General features: G+C 35.2%; 2 protein-coding genes across 7 annotated transcripts in view; one reads left to right on the top strand and one right to left on the bottom strand.

The window, feature by feature from the left end:
* Positions 1–15,331, top strand: part of LOC101887348 (blood vessel epicardial substance) — a 44,070-nt gene that overhangs the window by 1,442 nt on the left and 27,297 nt on the right. For all 4 annotated transcript variants that reach the window (XM_011295414.3, XM_020037785.2, XM_059121675.1 and 1 more), the window contains exon 2: positions 4,683–5,619. In XM_011295414.3, coding sequence (XP_011293716.1) covers positions 5,026–5,619 — 594 coding nt within the window. In that variant the 5' untranslated portion in view covers positions 4,683–5,025. The remainder of the gene's footprint in view (positions 1–4,682; positions 5,620–15,331) is intronic.
* Positions 9,130–15,236, bottom strand: LOC101901809 (transmembrane protein 205). Of its 3 annotated transcripts, XM_020037786.2 has the most exons (4): positions 14,915–15,236; positions 13,863–14,855; positions 11,885–12,189; positions 9,130–10,430 (listed from the first exon to the last, which is right to left on the bottom strand). In XM_020037786.2, exons 2-4 carry the CDS (start codon positions 14,396–14,398, stop codon positions 9,979–9,981), a joined length of 1,293 nt encoding a protein of 430 aa, XP_019893345.2. In that variant the 5' UTR covers positions 14,399–14,855; positions 14,915–15,236; the 3' UTR covers positions 9,130–9,978. The 3 variants fall into 3 exon arrangements, with proteins under 3 accessions (XP_019893345.2, XP_019893346.1, XP_058977659.1); XM_020037787.2 differs by lacking the exons at positions 13,863–14,855; positions 14,915–15,236 and adding an exon at positions 12,420–12,869; XM_059121676.1 differs by lacking the exons at positions 13,863–14,855; positions 14,915–15,236 and adding an exon at positions 12,257–12,403.

The raw sequence follows: 15,331 nt of genomic DNA, 5'->3' as shown, positions 1-15,331 counted from the left end.
ACAAAAAGTTACCAAATAATCCAAAAGTATGATTCATTTTGGGAATTGTCCCTGAAACGGTGGCAATGGGGTAAATATGTGCATGGATATGTTCTTATTGTCACAAGGAGTAATAACAGGGAGACATACCAAATTTATTAGTGTGGTCCCTTAGAAAATGTTGCCACCAGAGATAGAAGATTAAATCCCCATTTAAGTTTTGTTCAATTCTTTAATGTTTATCTACAGGAGGATGTGAAGCTCTATCTATCGATAGTCTCTAGAATGTCTATTTTTAATTTAATTTAATTTTGAAAATATAACAATAGATATTTTTCTCTAGTATTATCCCACACCATCACCATGGCCGGCGCTTGAGTTCTGGTGGCCAACCGAAGGTGCACAATTTCAGCTGACCACTTTGTCAAGTAAACACGATCATTTTGTTTGTTTACAAACTGCTGGACAACGAATGTTTTCTCATCGGAGAAAACCAAATTCGACAGTTCAACACTATCGGCCAAGTAAAGCAAGCTATGTTTTTCTGTTGCGTTTTTTGGATTTTCAATGGCTTTACCCCGAGCTCATTTTTTAATATTTGCCGAATGTAATATTGCGATATATTCAGCTAACGAGCTGTCACTGGAATAGTTTTAACAGCTTTCGGACGAGTGGCTTAGAAATGACAGCAGTCTGAAGTTGGTTGCAGTTTTTTCATCTCACCCTGTATACTTGCTATCTCTCAATTCGATGTCATCTAACATGATAGCTTTAAGGGTTACCAGACTAACTACATATGTAGTCACAGGTACTCTAATGCTATTGTTAAATTCTCTCACCATTTCGGCTGTCTTCTTGAATAAAAAAAAACTGCCTAAAAAACCCCTGTGATGATCATTAAACTTTTATAAAAGCTCATATAGGCGGAGTAGGGTGGAAAGCACGAGCACCGGCGCATTTATCTATGTGGGAAATTTTACAGAACCTAATATTTGTATCAGTTCCAGGTCAGGTGCATAAATGGACCATTTCGATCTATTTCATTTAGTACCTTTCCCACCGAAAAAGATAAAAATATTGAATGACCACCACAACATTTATAATCTCACCCTGTATGTCATATAAAATTGAAAAAGTTGTAAATAGAGTCTTATAGTACGTTTATATATATGAGGGTTAACCCACTGGATTTGGATTTAAATTGTCATATCCATTACTTTTACTTCAAATAAATCCTCTCAAAGAAGGTTAACCCTACAAAAAGTTCTAACGTAAACATGGCATTAACGTGGCACGTGATGCTAATTTTAATAGAGGAGTTAACCCAGATGTATTTAATATTGGTACATTCCTTCGGTATCTCCACTTAAAACGTCAACATATTTAAAACCTATATTAAACTACCACAACTTGAGGAAATATTCGTTTGGAATTTTGGGACAGTCTCCATCTTATTAGAGCTGAAGTTGCATAAATTGTTTGTGTTGAATTAAAGCGTACACTTATAACCGTCAGTGTAAACAATACTATGTTCCTTCACGTTTTACAAGTTGTCACTTCTATTCGTTCATAACGAGTAACGTACCTATGTCTTGACTGTCTGTCTTCAATTCTGCATTCTGTTTGTCTCGTCGTCTGAATTGTCAAATGAGTTGTTTGTTGTTTGACCAAACATGGTTTTTTATGACATCAATAAATTTTGTTGTTGGCGGGCAAATAAATGGTCGGTCTGCATACATTTCTATTAATTTGCTAAATTAGCAGTAACATGTTAACTTAACATGGGTCCGTCTGTGTGAATGTTTTCATTTGCTTGTTTGTAAGTACAGAGGCGTGGAGCAGCATAGGGCAGAGTGATTAAATATGAAAAACTTAAAATTTAATAATAACAAATGCAACAATTTGTTTTGTTTAAGTTGTCTAAGAAACAAGTAAAATAGTATCAAGCCTTGAGTTATGATTATTTACACTGTTGCCCTTAACGGGGAGGCTCCTAAGCAGTTGGCCAATTCGTTTTTGACCAAAGACTGATAAAAATATTACAACGTGCCAGATTTGGACTATATCGACTACTTCCTATACTTTATATGAGATATGTTCACATTTTGCAAAAGTGTGAAAATATGTGTGAGGTAACAGATTTAGCGGACCGAAGTATTCCATTTTCATACTTCATCTAATACAGATAAAAATATTGATATGTGCAAAATTTGAAGGAAATCGAACATTTAAATCCAATTTTTTGCGAAATCATAAATTTTGATAAAAATACATATATTAGATTTGGAAATTTTGACCCTTAGTGGGTGAGGTACCAGGGGGTGTTGGCAAATATATATTTTTTTCACAACAGATCTTGCGTTAGCAAAAATATTTGGATGTGTAAAATTTGAGCGATTTGGTATTCAAAAATGGGGGAGGTACCAGAAGAATTGGACCGATCTGTACCATCTTTAAAACAGATCTTGTGTTGATGGAAATATTCAGATGTGCCAAATCGGAATGGAATCGGATGTTAATTTCGCGTTTTATGAGCTTTATGAATACTCAATATGGAGTGTGGAGAGTGGACCGATGTATCCCATTTTCACACCAAACCTTGGGTTAACACAACTATTGTGATGTGTGTAATTTTAGTAAAACCAGAAAACCATCTTATTTCTGATTTTATCATCGTTTTTGTTATTCAAAACTTCGACCCTTTGGGGGAAGGTAACAGAAGGAATGGTCCGATCTCTACCATCTTTATAACAGATCTTGTGTTGATTGAAATATTGAGATGTGCCAAGTCTGAATGGAATCGGATATTAATTTCGTGTTTAATGAGCTTCATGCATGATTCATGAGGTACCAGAAGGAGTGGACAGATATATTCCATCTTCACACCAAACCTTGGGTTAAAAAAATATTGTGATGTGTGTAATATGAGACAATCGAACACTTGTATCACATTTTATAAAAGTTATGATTATTCAAAAGGTTGACCCTTTGTGGGGAAGGTACTTGATGGAGTGGACCGATATTGCCCATTTTTGGGCCTGGCATGGCACTGATGAAAATATTAAGATTCGCAAAGTTGGAGCAAAATCGGACTATCTTTTCACTTTCTGTGCAGTAAATTTTTTTCTTTAAAAAGGTTGACATTTTGTGTGGGAGGTATCAAAAACAGTAGACCGATATTGCCCATCTCCGAACTCGATTTAAGTTTGACAATAATATTACGATGTACCAAGTTTGGATTAAATCGGATACTCCTCTCGAGAGTTATCGTGAGCATCAGCCAGACAGTCAGACGGACGGACATCGTTAGATCAACTCCAAATGTCCTGAAACGGATTTGGTCTAAAGAGACCGTTATTTCCATGAGGCATGTTTTGGCAGCATCAAATGAAATGAAAAAATATACCCTCTCTAGCCATATGGCTGAGGGTACACAAATCGCGAACTTTGAGTGATTTTTCACGATATCGAGTTCCTAATATAACTAAGTTGTTCCTTAATTAAAACAATATATACACATGCAAAATCAATTGATTTCTATGACCTACCTTGAAAGAGTCCATAAATATGTTCAATCGATTTGAGAGTGTTCGTGGAATGTCATAACGCTGAATCTTGACATATTGTCATAATTTCCTATTGGGGTTTGACATACTAAGGTCTATCATCCCAAAAGAAATTTTGAACACTTTCAAAACTTTGTTGTACAATGTTATTTACCCTTACCTGCGATATCTACTTGGTTTTCGTATAATCTCCCAGATCATCGAAACAATAATATCGGAGAAAAAATCATGCCTGGCACCAAAATATCTTATGATAATTTTGAATATTTTCCATCCATATAACATTCCAAGCAAGTAAATATTTGTTCCACTCAAAGTATTTACAACCATTTACACTCTCTGCTATTGATATTTATAACCAGAGTTTTAAATCAGTATAAACGATTTACAACAATTAACTTGTGTGTTGTGGGTTCACCAAAATATTCATATTAGCCAACTGCCGGCTTAGAACTCCCACATATTTTCGGGTTATGTTTTTATCACGACCTCTTGACGACGCCTTCTCACACACACCTACAGATTTCTCTTCTTCGAGTTTATCGAATTTGAGCTGGCTGATTGGCATTGTTTTTTTTTTCCTAGTTTAGTTTACTGCCAGCCAGTTATACTAATCAACAGCTGTCCGGGCACACAGCCTCATATCGTTGGATAAAAACAAAACAATAAAATTAATTTAAAAACTCATTCAATCAACGCCAGCTGCTCATATCAGTAAATCCAAAAATACTACTATTTTTGTTTAACTCTAGTAGCGATTCAAATATTTGGGGATTCGCGTTATTTCTTCTCTTCTGATAAGGACGATTGGTTATCGGTTTTACTACTTCTTCTTAAAAATATACGAAATTTCCATTTCGACTCTCCATGATGTGGTAAAGTGATTCTGTGGTGATACATGTGCCTAATATTACAATCTGTATTCAAGACGGGACATGCATACACACATCGTTTAATTGTGACTGCCGTGGAATTTATATATAAACTGTTCTGTTGTAACCATTCGCATATTTTTAAATACAAGAAAAGTGAGAGAAATGATGACTAAACAAATGTCTGGTACATTTTCGAAATAAACCCTAATCGTAGGAATTATCATGAGTGAATATAAACGGTCCATTATTTTCTTCGTTGCAGTCAGATGAATGACGAGAGCAACAACCAAGTATGTTTGAAAGGCAAGAATTGCTCGTCTTTAGGAACAATATTGAGCAAGCCGAGCAGTTCAACAGCAACAGTAGCAGTTTCGCCCTCAACGACACACTCGCAACAACGGTCAATTTCGCGTGCAACGGCGTAGTGTTGAAGCGTCAATTTCAAAACTCATAGTAACTAGTCCAACGAACGACAGACGGTCGATTGGTACGACCTCATCTGTGGCTACTAAAATCGTCTTCTAGTAGTTTCGAGCTTTAGCCAGACCACACACACCCACAACGTACCCAGCAGAGAGTTTAGAGCATTCCGGCTTGTAATTGCAATGCTGTTAATTGGCGCCCTGGCCTTGGGTTTAGTTGAATCAACAAATTCCAATTTGGGCATTAACAGTTTACCCTCCAGTACAGCGTCTAGCAATAGTGTTGGTGCCAGTGATGGAAATGCTGTGATCGATGGTGTACCTTCGGCTGTTTCGATATTCCTACATCCGACGATGAATGCGGCAATAGGAAGCAATGGGAATATAAACGGCGGTGGCCTAATGGTAGCAAATGGCGGCGGCGCTGGCGGTAGTTCAGTTTCATGGGACAGCAATGCCACAATACGCTCAGCTAGTCCGGGAGACTGGTCAATTGAACAGTGCCTAATATGGCAGAGACCCCACCACATGTACTTTCAGCTGGGAAATGCCTTTTTGCTGTTGGCATTTTTAGCTCCGCACCGGCCATTCGGAATACTATGGCTGCGTTCAATGCTCGTGGTTGCAGCTGTGCTGCTAGCGATGTATGGCTATTTAATAGATTGTGCCCAAGATGTTGTACTCTGGTCGTCATTATTCTTTGGCATCAACATCATATACCTGATTATAGCGCTGTGTCGATTGCGGCCTGTCCGTTTTGAACGAGAAATAGATGCGGTAAGTCAATGCAGTTTTTTTTTTTTCAAATATATTTATTATAAGAATACAGCTATTTGTACAGGACGCAGCAAGCTATATACCTTTTTCAGATGTAATTCGAAACTTTTTGGTTGTAAATCGTAAAATTTCATTTGTAATTTTGAGTCGATCTAGCGATGTCCGCCCGTCTGCCTGTCTGGCCGGTGCGCACTATAACTCTCGAAGAGAGCATCCGATTTTGCCCAAAAGGTCGAAATTTTCCAAAAAATATATTTTCTGCACAGAAAGAGGAAGGATAATCCGATTTTGCTCCAACTTTGCAAATCCTAATATTTGCGTCAGTGCTAGGTCAAGTGCGAAAATGGACAATATCAGTCCACTCCATCAAGTACCTCCCCCACAAAGGGTCAAAATTTTGAATAATTACAACTCCTATAAAAGGTGATATAAGAGTCAGATTGTCTTCAATTGTCACACATAGCAACAATTTTATTAGCCCAAGGTTAAGATGGAGTATATCGGTCCACTCCTTCTGACACCTCCCCCACAAAAGTCAACATTTTCTAAATTTTCAAAAAAAAATTATTTTCTGCACAGAACGGAAGGCAATAATCCAATTTTGCTCTTACTTTGCAAATGCTTATATTTACGTCAGTTCTAGGTCAGGTGCAAAAATGGATAATTGCGGTCCACGCCATCAAGTACATCTCCCACAAGGGGTCAACATTTTGAATATCCATTAAGCTCATAAAACGCGAAATTAACATCCGATTTTATTTAGACTTGGCACATCGCAATATTTCTATCAACACAGGATCTGTTGTAAAATGGTAGATATCGGACCATTCCTTTTGGTACCTCCCCCACAAAGGGTCAAAGTTTTGAATAACCAAAACGTTTATAAAATCCGAAACAAGCATCATTTTCTTTTTATAATGCTCACATACAAACATTTTTGCTAACACAAGATCTGTTGTGAAGGTGGGATATATCGGACCGTTTCTTCTGGTACCTCCCCCACAAAGGCTCAAAATGAATATCCATGAAGCTCATAAAAAGCGAAATCAACATCCGATTCCATTCTAGACTTGGTACATCTCAATATTCCCATCAACACAAGATCTGTTATAAATATGGTACAGATCGTACCATTTCTTTGCTACTTGCCACTCCATTTTCGCACCTGATCTAGCACTGATGCAAATATTAGGATTTGTATAGTTAGATCAAAATCGGAATATTCTTTCTGTGCAGTAAATTATTTTCTTTGAAAATGTTGACATTTTGTGGGGGAGGTATCAGAATGATTGGACTGATATTGCCCATCTCCAAACTCGATCTTTGTTTGGAAATAATTTTACTATGTACCAAGTTTTGATCAAATCGGATACTCCCTTCAGCGTTATCGTGCGCATCATGCAGCCAGACAGACGGACGGACGGAGATCGCTAGATCGTCTCCAAATGTCCTGAAACGGATTTGGTCCAAAGAGACATACGGCCTAAAGCCGTTATTTCGATGAGGCACGTTTTGCCCGTATCAAATAATATATAACCATATGGCTGAGGGTATAAAAATGATATAAAAATCAAGCCAAAAATGTATCATCTCTTAATCGAAAACCGATTACCAAAGGCTGAGTTCTTTTATTTTCGATTTTTTTTTACTTTTTAATTCGATTTTAGACGTTTCATAGCATGTTTCCATTAGAAACCGAACAACGTTGTTCACTCTCAGAATTAGGTACACGAATTAACCCGTTCATACGGCACGATTCGTAATTCATAGTAAAATAATTCCTTTTTTCAAAAATTTTGTTTCTTGATTTTAATGGGAATTTATACTAAAATACATTAAATTCTCACTAATATGAATAAAAGAAATGATTGTTTTTCTCCCAAATATGTATTATATCAATAATTTTATAATTTTCATTCACGTTTTCAACTTTTTGTGTAAATCTTGACATTTTGAACATATTTTTGTGTTTTTCCATTTTTAAATTCTACTGGAGAGACACTTGTCAAACATTTTTTCTGCCAATAGAAACATTTTGAAAATATTGCCTCTTTTGTTTGCAGTTTTCTGTGGAAATTTCATCTCGTGGACCAAATGCGTACTTCGAATGAGAGAGAAAACAAAATTTACTTTCGTTTGAATGTACATACGCCATTCAACATTGTAGTTTTCATACATAATTTTCAGTCTTCCCAAAAATTTTTAAATTTTCTTTAAATTTTTCTATTTTTAATTTTAAATGTCATAATTTATTTTTTCGATAAATGCTATAGGGATGGGACATATTTTTTCGTTGTTCTGAGAGTGATTTGAATTGAACAACGTACAAATATGAGTGTTCGCTCAGGAAATTTTGTGTGAAGAATTAGGTAGTTTTTTCATAGTTAAGGGTCAAACAACGAATAGAGAGCGAATCAGGTGCAGTGGAAACGCCACATCAAATCAAAATTGATTAAAAAATTACGTATCCATAATTCAAACCACTGGTTATAATAATGAAATTGGCAAGAGAGCGAAATAAACAAAACAATTTTTATACTCTTAAAGTTTGATTACACCAGATGTTCCAACAATTTTAAACTTAAAAATAACACTTTTATATTATTCTATAATTGTATTAATTTATACTATGTTATAAATAGTTTATTTTTGGAGTAAAATTTTTTTGGGAGCATCTAAAAGTATGCTTTAAAATGCTACGAATAAATTAAAAGCCACTTTTACGTATGACTCAAACATCATGTGTAATTGGGTTTTTAAGATATACATATGTATGTATGTCAGAACTAGGCTCCAATACAGTGTTGTATTTATCCCTTATTTATTTGATATGCCCTTCTTTGTATTATTATTTAGTGATTAAAAGAATATCTTTCAGAAATCCAAGATTTTGTAGGGTATGATATGATAACATTTTTTAAAACTGACTATTTCGGGTACTTTATTTAGTTTTATATTGCAGAAGGTTTCCTTCCTAGACATCATCCTTTGCTCGGTTTAATTTTAGGTTCGAGAGCTCAATTTACCTTTTTCCAGCTTTTCCCACAAATTTCCCCCTTTCTCAATATGATCTCAATCAAAAACGAGTCAAAAATTCGATATGTAATATTTATGTATATTTATTACAATTTGTTAATTCTATTTGATTTTTTTTTCTAAAAAATAATATGTATTATTTACAAAATTTGTTTTTTGATGGAATAACAGGCTCTTTTTCTAATAGAGTAATGATTTATATAAAATTTACATAAACATATATTCAAAATACATAACAAAACACTTTACATCAAGTGCCGAATTCCGATTTTGTACTCAATTCAATACTTAAAATTAACTTTTCAATTTCTTTCTTTCGCTTTGGTCTACAAAAGTTAAATTTAAACATGTTAATTCGAAATCAATTCGGCATTCAATGGAAAATGTTGGTAAACTTTAGATCGTTCTGCCAGTCATTGATTATTATGAGTTTGGGGGAAAAAGTATTATCACAGATATTCTAATATGTACCGTTTTGTTTTGTTTTTTTTTTTTTCGTTTCAATGAATAAATGAGCAATTAAATAAATAACATACAATATGAGTGGGTATGTGTAATTGTTATGGAATCTAATAAACTAAGAATCTATGGAGAAGATCAAGGAACATGAATCCAATCATAATCACACATCATATTGTGACTTAAAATGTACCTACAATGTTTTTTTTGTGGAATAAATGCTTCAAAAACAGTGGAATTTTCTTACAATTCTGCTTTAGATTTTGAGATTATGTTCAAGTTGTTGTTTGTGAACTTAATTTACAATATATTTTCAGATGTGGTAAAAATATCATAGTTTATATTTAATAATTTCAATAAAACGTAAAATTACGCCACCAGATGCTACTTCCATATGGTCCTTCACATAGTCTTTTTGATATTCAATACTATTTCAAATAATCTAAATAATATTCCACTCTAATTATTTGTTATAATGATTTATATTGAAGTTGCTTTTTGCAATGATTTGATTGATGTGCATGACAATTACACAAAATTTGGCTAATTATAACTACCTAAACTTCAGCTGCTTCTTCTGGAATAAATATTTCTTAAAAAAATAAATACTTATGAGAGAATATGAAATGCAAAATATTTGTTTAATGTTTTCTTTTCTCCTGTTTTGGTATAAAATAAATGGTATATGGCGCAATTTTTTTGTTGTTCTTTCGTATGTTCGAAATGTAGCCAAGCATGTTTTGTGGAAAGGGATTATGGGATCGAAATTAAAATAGGTTTTTTACAATTGCGCAAAACTATGTATGGGGCTACTGTTCATATTTAAATACTATTTTATATTTTCTAAATTTGTTAATTCATTTTCTATATTGTAATTTGTATTTTACCAGCTATGTAATATAAATGTAAACAGCTTGCTACCATTGTGATTAGATTGCCAATGGCAACCGTCATATGGATGCGACGAAAGGCTTTATGTATTCGCTGATAGTGTGGACACTGGATCAAATCGCCCTGGACCAATTGTCCGATTTCCTTGCCACTGCCAACGGTGCCTTCAATTTTATATTTTTCATGCATTAGTTGGAGCAGTGGGGGTGCCAAGTAAAGCCTCACGATAACTTCGATGGCTCCCGTTACCGCCAATGCAATCAATTGTATACATTGCGGCACTGACCACGACACGAAAAAGAACTTTGCGAACAGTATAAGCATTAGAATACTCAATGCTCCGTTCATTGCAAAATATTTGGGAAATAAAATTTGTTGACACTGGCCGAACATGTGACGAGGTAGGGAGAAATACAATGAAAGACCTGGAAAGAAGTTAGGAGAATAAAAATGATTTATTAATAAAATGGAAAATAAGGGATTATGGTAAATATAGAAAAATTGACCTATTTTTATTTTTTTTTTGTGATTTTTATTCTGCATTATTGGATGTAGGGAAAAAAATCAATACTCATTCACCATAGTATGGAGGGTATATTAAGTTTGTCATTCCATTTGTAACACCTCAAAATATTCATTTTAGACCCCACAAAGTATATATATTCTTGATCAGCATAAAATTTTATATCGATCCGTCCGTCCGTCTATACGTCTGTCCGTCTGTGGAAATCACTCTTGCTTCCGAACGAAATGAAGTAAGTTGATAAAATTTCACTCAAATGTATATTATGTCTGCAGGACTTTTGGTATTGAAAATGGTCCAAGTTATTCGGTATTTTTCACAGAATTGTTTCAAATTTGGTATTTGAAGTTCGCAATTGATACTACAGCCTAAGACAGAAAATAGTCTATGCAAGTCCACGTCGTTGTATTGACCCTAATATAACGGCTACATTTGGTATTTTTAAGATTTCAACAGAATTTTGAACGGATTTTATTTTTTTGAAAATTGCCGAATTCGTTCCAAATGGTGGAGGATATTCAAAGTTTGTCCCGGCCAAACTTACAGCTTTTTTACTTGTTTCATATCACAGAGGTACGTTTTTATGGAGATTACTAATTTTTTATGTTTCTATTTTTTCCTAGATTTCATTGTGGTTATGGTATAAAGGACAGCATTATATTTGCATGCTCCTTGCAGTATTTGTCAAAATCGATTTTGCGATATTTTTCAGGTTATCATTCTATATAAACTCTCATTGATGTAAAATCTTCATTATAGATATTTTCACTATTTGGTATCGCCCTCCAAAGGGTATACAAATGTCGACTTCCGATTAATCGAATTTTGGTATTGAAACGTCTAAAAGTCAGGTAAACTTGAAAGTGATAAAAATATCAGTCTATTTTTTTAAATATATATTCGATTTTGGGATCAAAGGTTTTAGATCGAGCTTTATCCTCTATTCCAGAACCTGCATAAAGGAGAAATCTGTTATCGTTGGAAAAGCTTTTACATTCTTGCAGTTCTTGAGCAGAGCATTAGTTTTCATACATGCATGGTTTTTATTCTATCAAAAATGTCCTCCAAAAGTAAAATGGTATTTTGAGTTATTAAAAAGTCCGGAGAAATTTCACGAAATAAAACATTCATGAATTTTTTTAAGAAAGATGTGAGGTGGTAACTCTATTATTGACAAGAATTGATATATCCTCCTTGGCTTGAGATGATATTACGGGGAATTTGATTTTAGCTAATCAGTATTTTCAAATAGTCAAAAGTTGTCTATTTAATATTTTTCGGTCTAGGCTTTAGCTATCTATAACTTGCCAAGTAAAAATCTCTAAGGCTGAGATTAAAAATCAATTATCCTCTTACCTGATACAAAGGTCATCCAAATTTGTGAACCAAAATGTATTGCAAATGCTCCCAAATATGCAATCAAAGCCAACTTGTAATGTGTTGTTGTTCCCGACGTCGGGCTGTAATCATCTTCGGATATATCGTGCATATATTTAGTGTTTGTATGGGTGGCCGAGTTATCAGTGGACTGCCTTGATGTAACACCACCACCGCCGACGCCTCCACTGCCATAGATTAAATCGGGCCATATTGTCAGCAAAACAAATGATGGAATACATATGGCCAAAATATGAGCTGGTTGTGTAGTTCTTGTCAGAAATCTGTCAACGAAATGTAATAAAAGCAAATAATTATTATTAAATGTGGGACTTTCACGTAATAATTTACAGTTATATATATGTAAGCATGTAATTTTGTTTCTGCGCTACAAATAAAGCTCGTGTGATGAGGCCGCCCTATAGCCAAGCCAAAGAAAGACAACAACAATAACAGCATGAACTATAACAATAGCGTATGCAAATGTAAGAGGCATTAGTAGAATTTTGCATACATTCCAATCAGACATAGTACATCCGGCTATACCGTAACTAACCGTCCGACTCGTCTGAATTCCGAATCACAACTGAGTGGCCTACGTGCGAAAACGCATGCAATTTTTATTGAATGAAAGCCCGCTATACAATAGCAACCACCGACAGACGCGACGACCAGGTTCCACTAATAATAATAACAATAAAAGCAACAATAAAGCAACAGTGTTGTGTTGCCATGATTGTGTCTTGCCCCCCGATCTTGCCACACATAACAGCATAGCTCTGAACATTAACAGAATCTGGCTGAGTGTTGGCGCTGCAGCTCGGTTCGGCTCGATTCGACTCGGCACCTCTCAATACAACACAAATCGCGTGACAAGGCGAACTGTGTGGCGTCGGCAACCAGATATCCATGCTGCGGTTGGAGACTACTTCTAAAGAGCATAATGGGTTATGCAAAAGCCAATGCACAACGAACCGAAAAATTAAACAGAAAAAAATGCAACCAAGAAGTGTTCAAAGAACATTGACATATTTCCATTTTGCCAAAACTTAATTGCAATACAGACCACGTCTATACATGCATATGACAAAGTCCGTATAAATATTTAACCCATGTTGGACCATGTTGGTCATTACATGCAGAAACTTTTTAGATATTCTAAGTCTGTATCCTAATTCGGAATATTTTGTCCAGTTCAATTCTGATTTTTTAATTAAACTCAATTACTTCTTATTTAATTGAAAATTCATTGACAAATATTATTTGAGAAGGATACGAGTTTAGAATCCTGCAGTATTGCATGCTATTTCTCGGTATTTTGTCTACTCCCATCTTGATTCTTGCAAAATTTTGAATGTTTAGTAAGGATAAGTTAAGGGAAAACTTGAAAAGATATTACAATAAAAGAAACCTGAACCAAAAAATAAATAAATTTTGAAAAAAAGAACTTCTTTGAATTCATTTCACTTCTTATGATTTTTTAAAGATAGAACAACTTCCCAGTCATAAGTCAAACCATCTGTGGCATGAGTAAAATAATTTCTTGGCATTTTTAAATGAATATTTTAAAAATAGGTCTTGTTAAATGTATCATATCCCTTATCTACTTTGTGGCCATTGATAATCTACATATCTTTTCCAAATGGGTTAATTGAAATGAACCCAATAACGAAGTACGCCAAATGCACTGCACTGCACCGAGTTGGTGTGTATGTCTATTTGTGTGCAAAGCTTATCAGTTTCGGACGTCACTTTACTTACTGCAGATCTACGTAATTGGTTTTTAGTATTGTTGTCATTTTGTCTTGGATGTCGCGATTTTCGCGCCTTAGTAACACCTCACGCTGCTTACGAAATACGACAGCGAACTTGCTCTATTTGCGCGCCGTGCAAGAACTATATAGGTGTATCAATATTCGTTTCGTTTGGAAACAAAGCTACAATGTTGTTTACTCACGTGTATAGTTTGCTGCTCTGTAGTCGGGCCAGCTTGTGCTGCATGTGAAATGCTAGCTTTTTTGTTAAGAGAGTGCTTTTGGCCAAAATGTCATCTTGGTAGACGTTGTTGCCATCTGTTGCTGCAGGTATTTGTTCTAGAAGACCATTTAAATTTGTGATATCCTCGGTGGAAGATGAAAGGGACTCTGTACTACTTGTTGGGGCATTGCTATGACGGCGCATCAGTGGGTGGGATTCGAGTGCATCGGGACTGTTGGCAAATGTGGGCGGTTGTGTCACACTTGTTGCTGCCGGTCCTTGGGGTTTTAACAACAGGCCATGGGCGAAAGGACATTTCATTTGAAATATTCCCGATGGCGTTGCTGACGTTTGTTGTTGTTGTCTATTTACAAAATCCATTTGTTTTTTTGCAGCCTCTTCTTCAATTGCTCTCCGTCTCATGGTATATTTGACAGCTTTGATCACTTTTTGGGGCATTCCGTTTTCGATACATTTATCGATTTGTTCGTTTTCCAACACGGAATTATGGCACATTTTGTTGTTGTTTTTTTTTTTTATTTCAAGATCACACACGCACGCACACAGGTAATCACTTGTTCGATTTTCTTCTCGATGGTTATTTATGTTTTTTTTTTTTTGGTGATATCACCCAAGATCAGGATAATTTGTTTATTTATTTTATTTATTTGACACTCAATCCAATATAAAACCAGATTTTATTTTAAATTTGAAGCGGGTTCCAATTCAATTTTCGCTTGTGTTTCTGTTTTTTTATTTAAGTTTGTTGCATTGTTTTCCTTTTTGTTGTATTTGTTTTTTTGTATGGTTTTTCTTATGATCAGTTGGCCTTAAACCGAAAAAGTCTCTGTACGGCTGGGTATCCACAGAGAACTGCCAACGACTTTCACACTTTGAGTTGATAAGTAATAGTGAAGCGTTCACCATCCATACCCATGCTTATATTTTCCCACACAAACAATTGGCGAACGCGCTTGCAAAAAAATAAAAATGAACAACAGCAAAAACAACACAAAAAAGAATCACTCATACTCATTTCGTTCGGCTCTGGCTAAACTGTTTGGTGCTGTTGGGGCTGGTCACACACTCTGTAACTTTCTCAGCAGCATGCATGTTCTCCGGAGATATCTGTTGCTCTTTTTTACATTGCTCTGGTCTGTTGCTACGAAGAAGTAAGATTGTCTGCCTCTGCTGGTGTGTTTTAGTGTCCCACCATCCACTCCCCCCCCAGCCGAGCCAGACAAGACAACATCTGTTGCCATGGAATTTTTGTTATGTTGGTGGAAGGAACATCACACTCTCTTGCGTTATTGTTCTTGTAGTCGTTGTTTTTGTCGAAGACGTGCCTCTTTTTGCCATCTACGTCAGAACGGCAAATTTTTGGCTTCGTTTTGGGCAAAGATCAATGCCAACACCAACAAAGAAAATGAAAAAGAAAAAAACAACAAA

This window comes from Musca domestica, unplaced genomic scaffold (genome assembly GCF_030504385.1).
Source record: "Musca domestica strain aabys unplaced genomic scaffold, Musca_domestica.polishedcontigs.V.1.1 2, whole genome shotgun sequence".
NCBI classification, from domain to species: Eukaryota; Metazoa; Arthropoda; class Insecta; order Diptera; family Muscidae; genus Musca; species Musca domestica.
The sequence above is the reverse complement of the archived record's forward strand: the minus strand, read 5'-3'. Positions and strand labels throughout refer to the sequence as shown.

Coding starts and splice junctions, on each gene's coding strand:
- LOC101901809 (XM_020037786.2), bottom strand. CDS start 14,398: ATGTGCCATAATTCCGTGTTGGAAAACGAACAAATCGATAAATGTATC. Junction 12,190..13,862: donor CAGAGCAGCAAACTATACAC/GTGAGTAAACAA, acceptor TTTCGTTGACAG/ATTTCTGACAAGAACTACAC. Junction 10,431..11,884: donor TTGGATGACCTTTGTATCAG/GTAAGAGGATAA, acceptor ACTTCTTTCCAG/GTCTTTCATTGTATTTCTCC.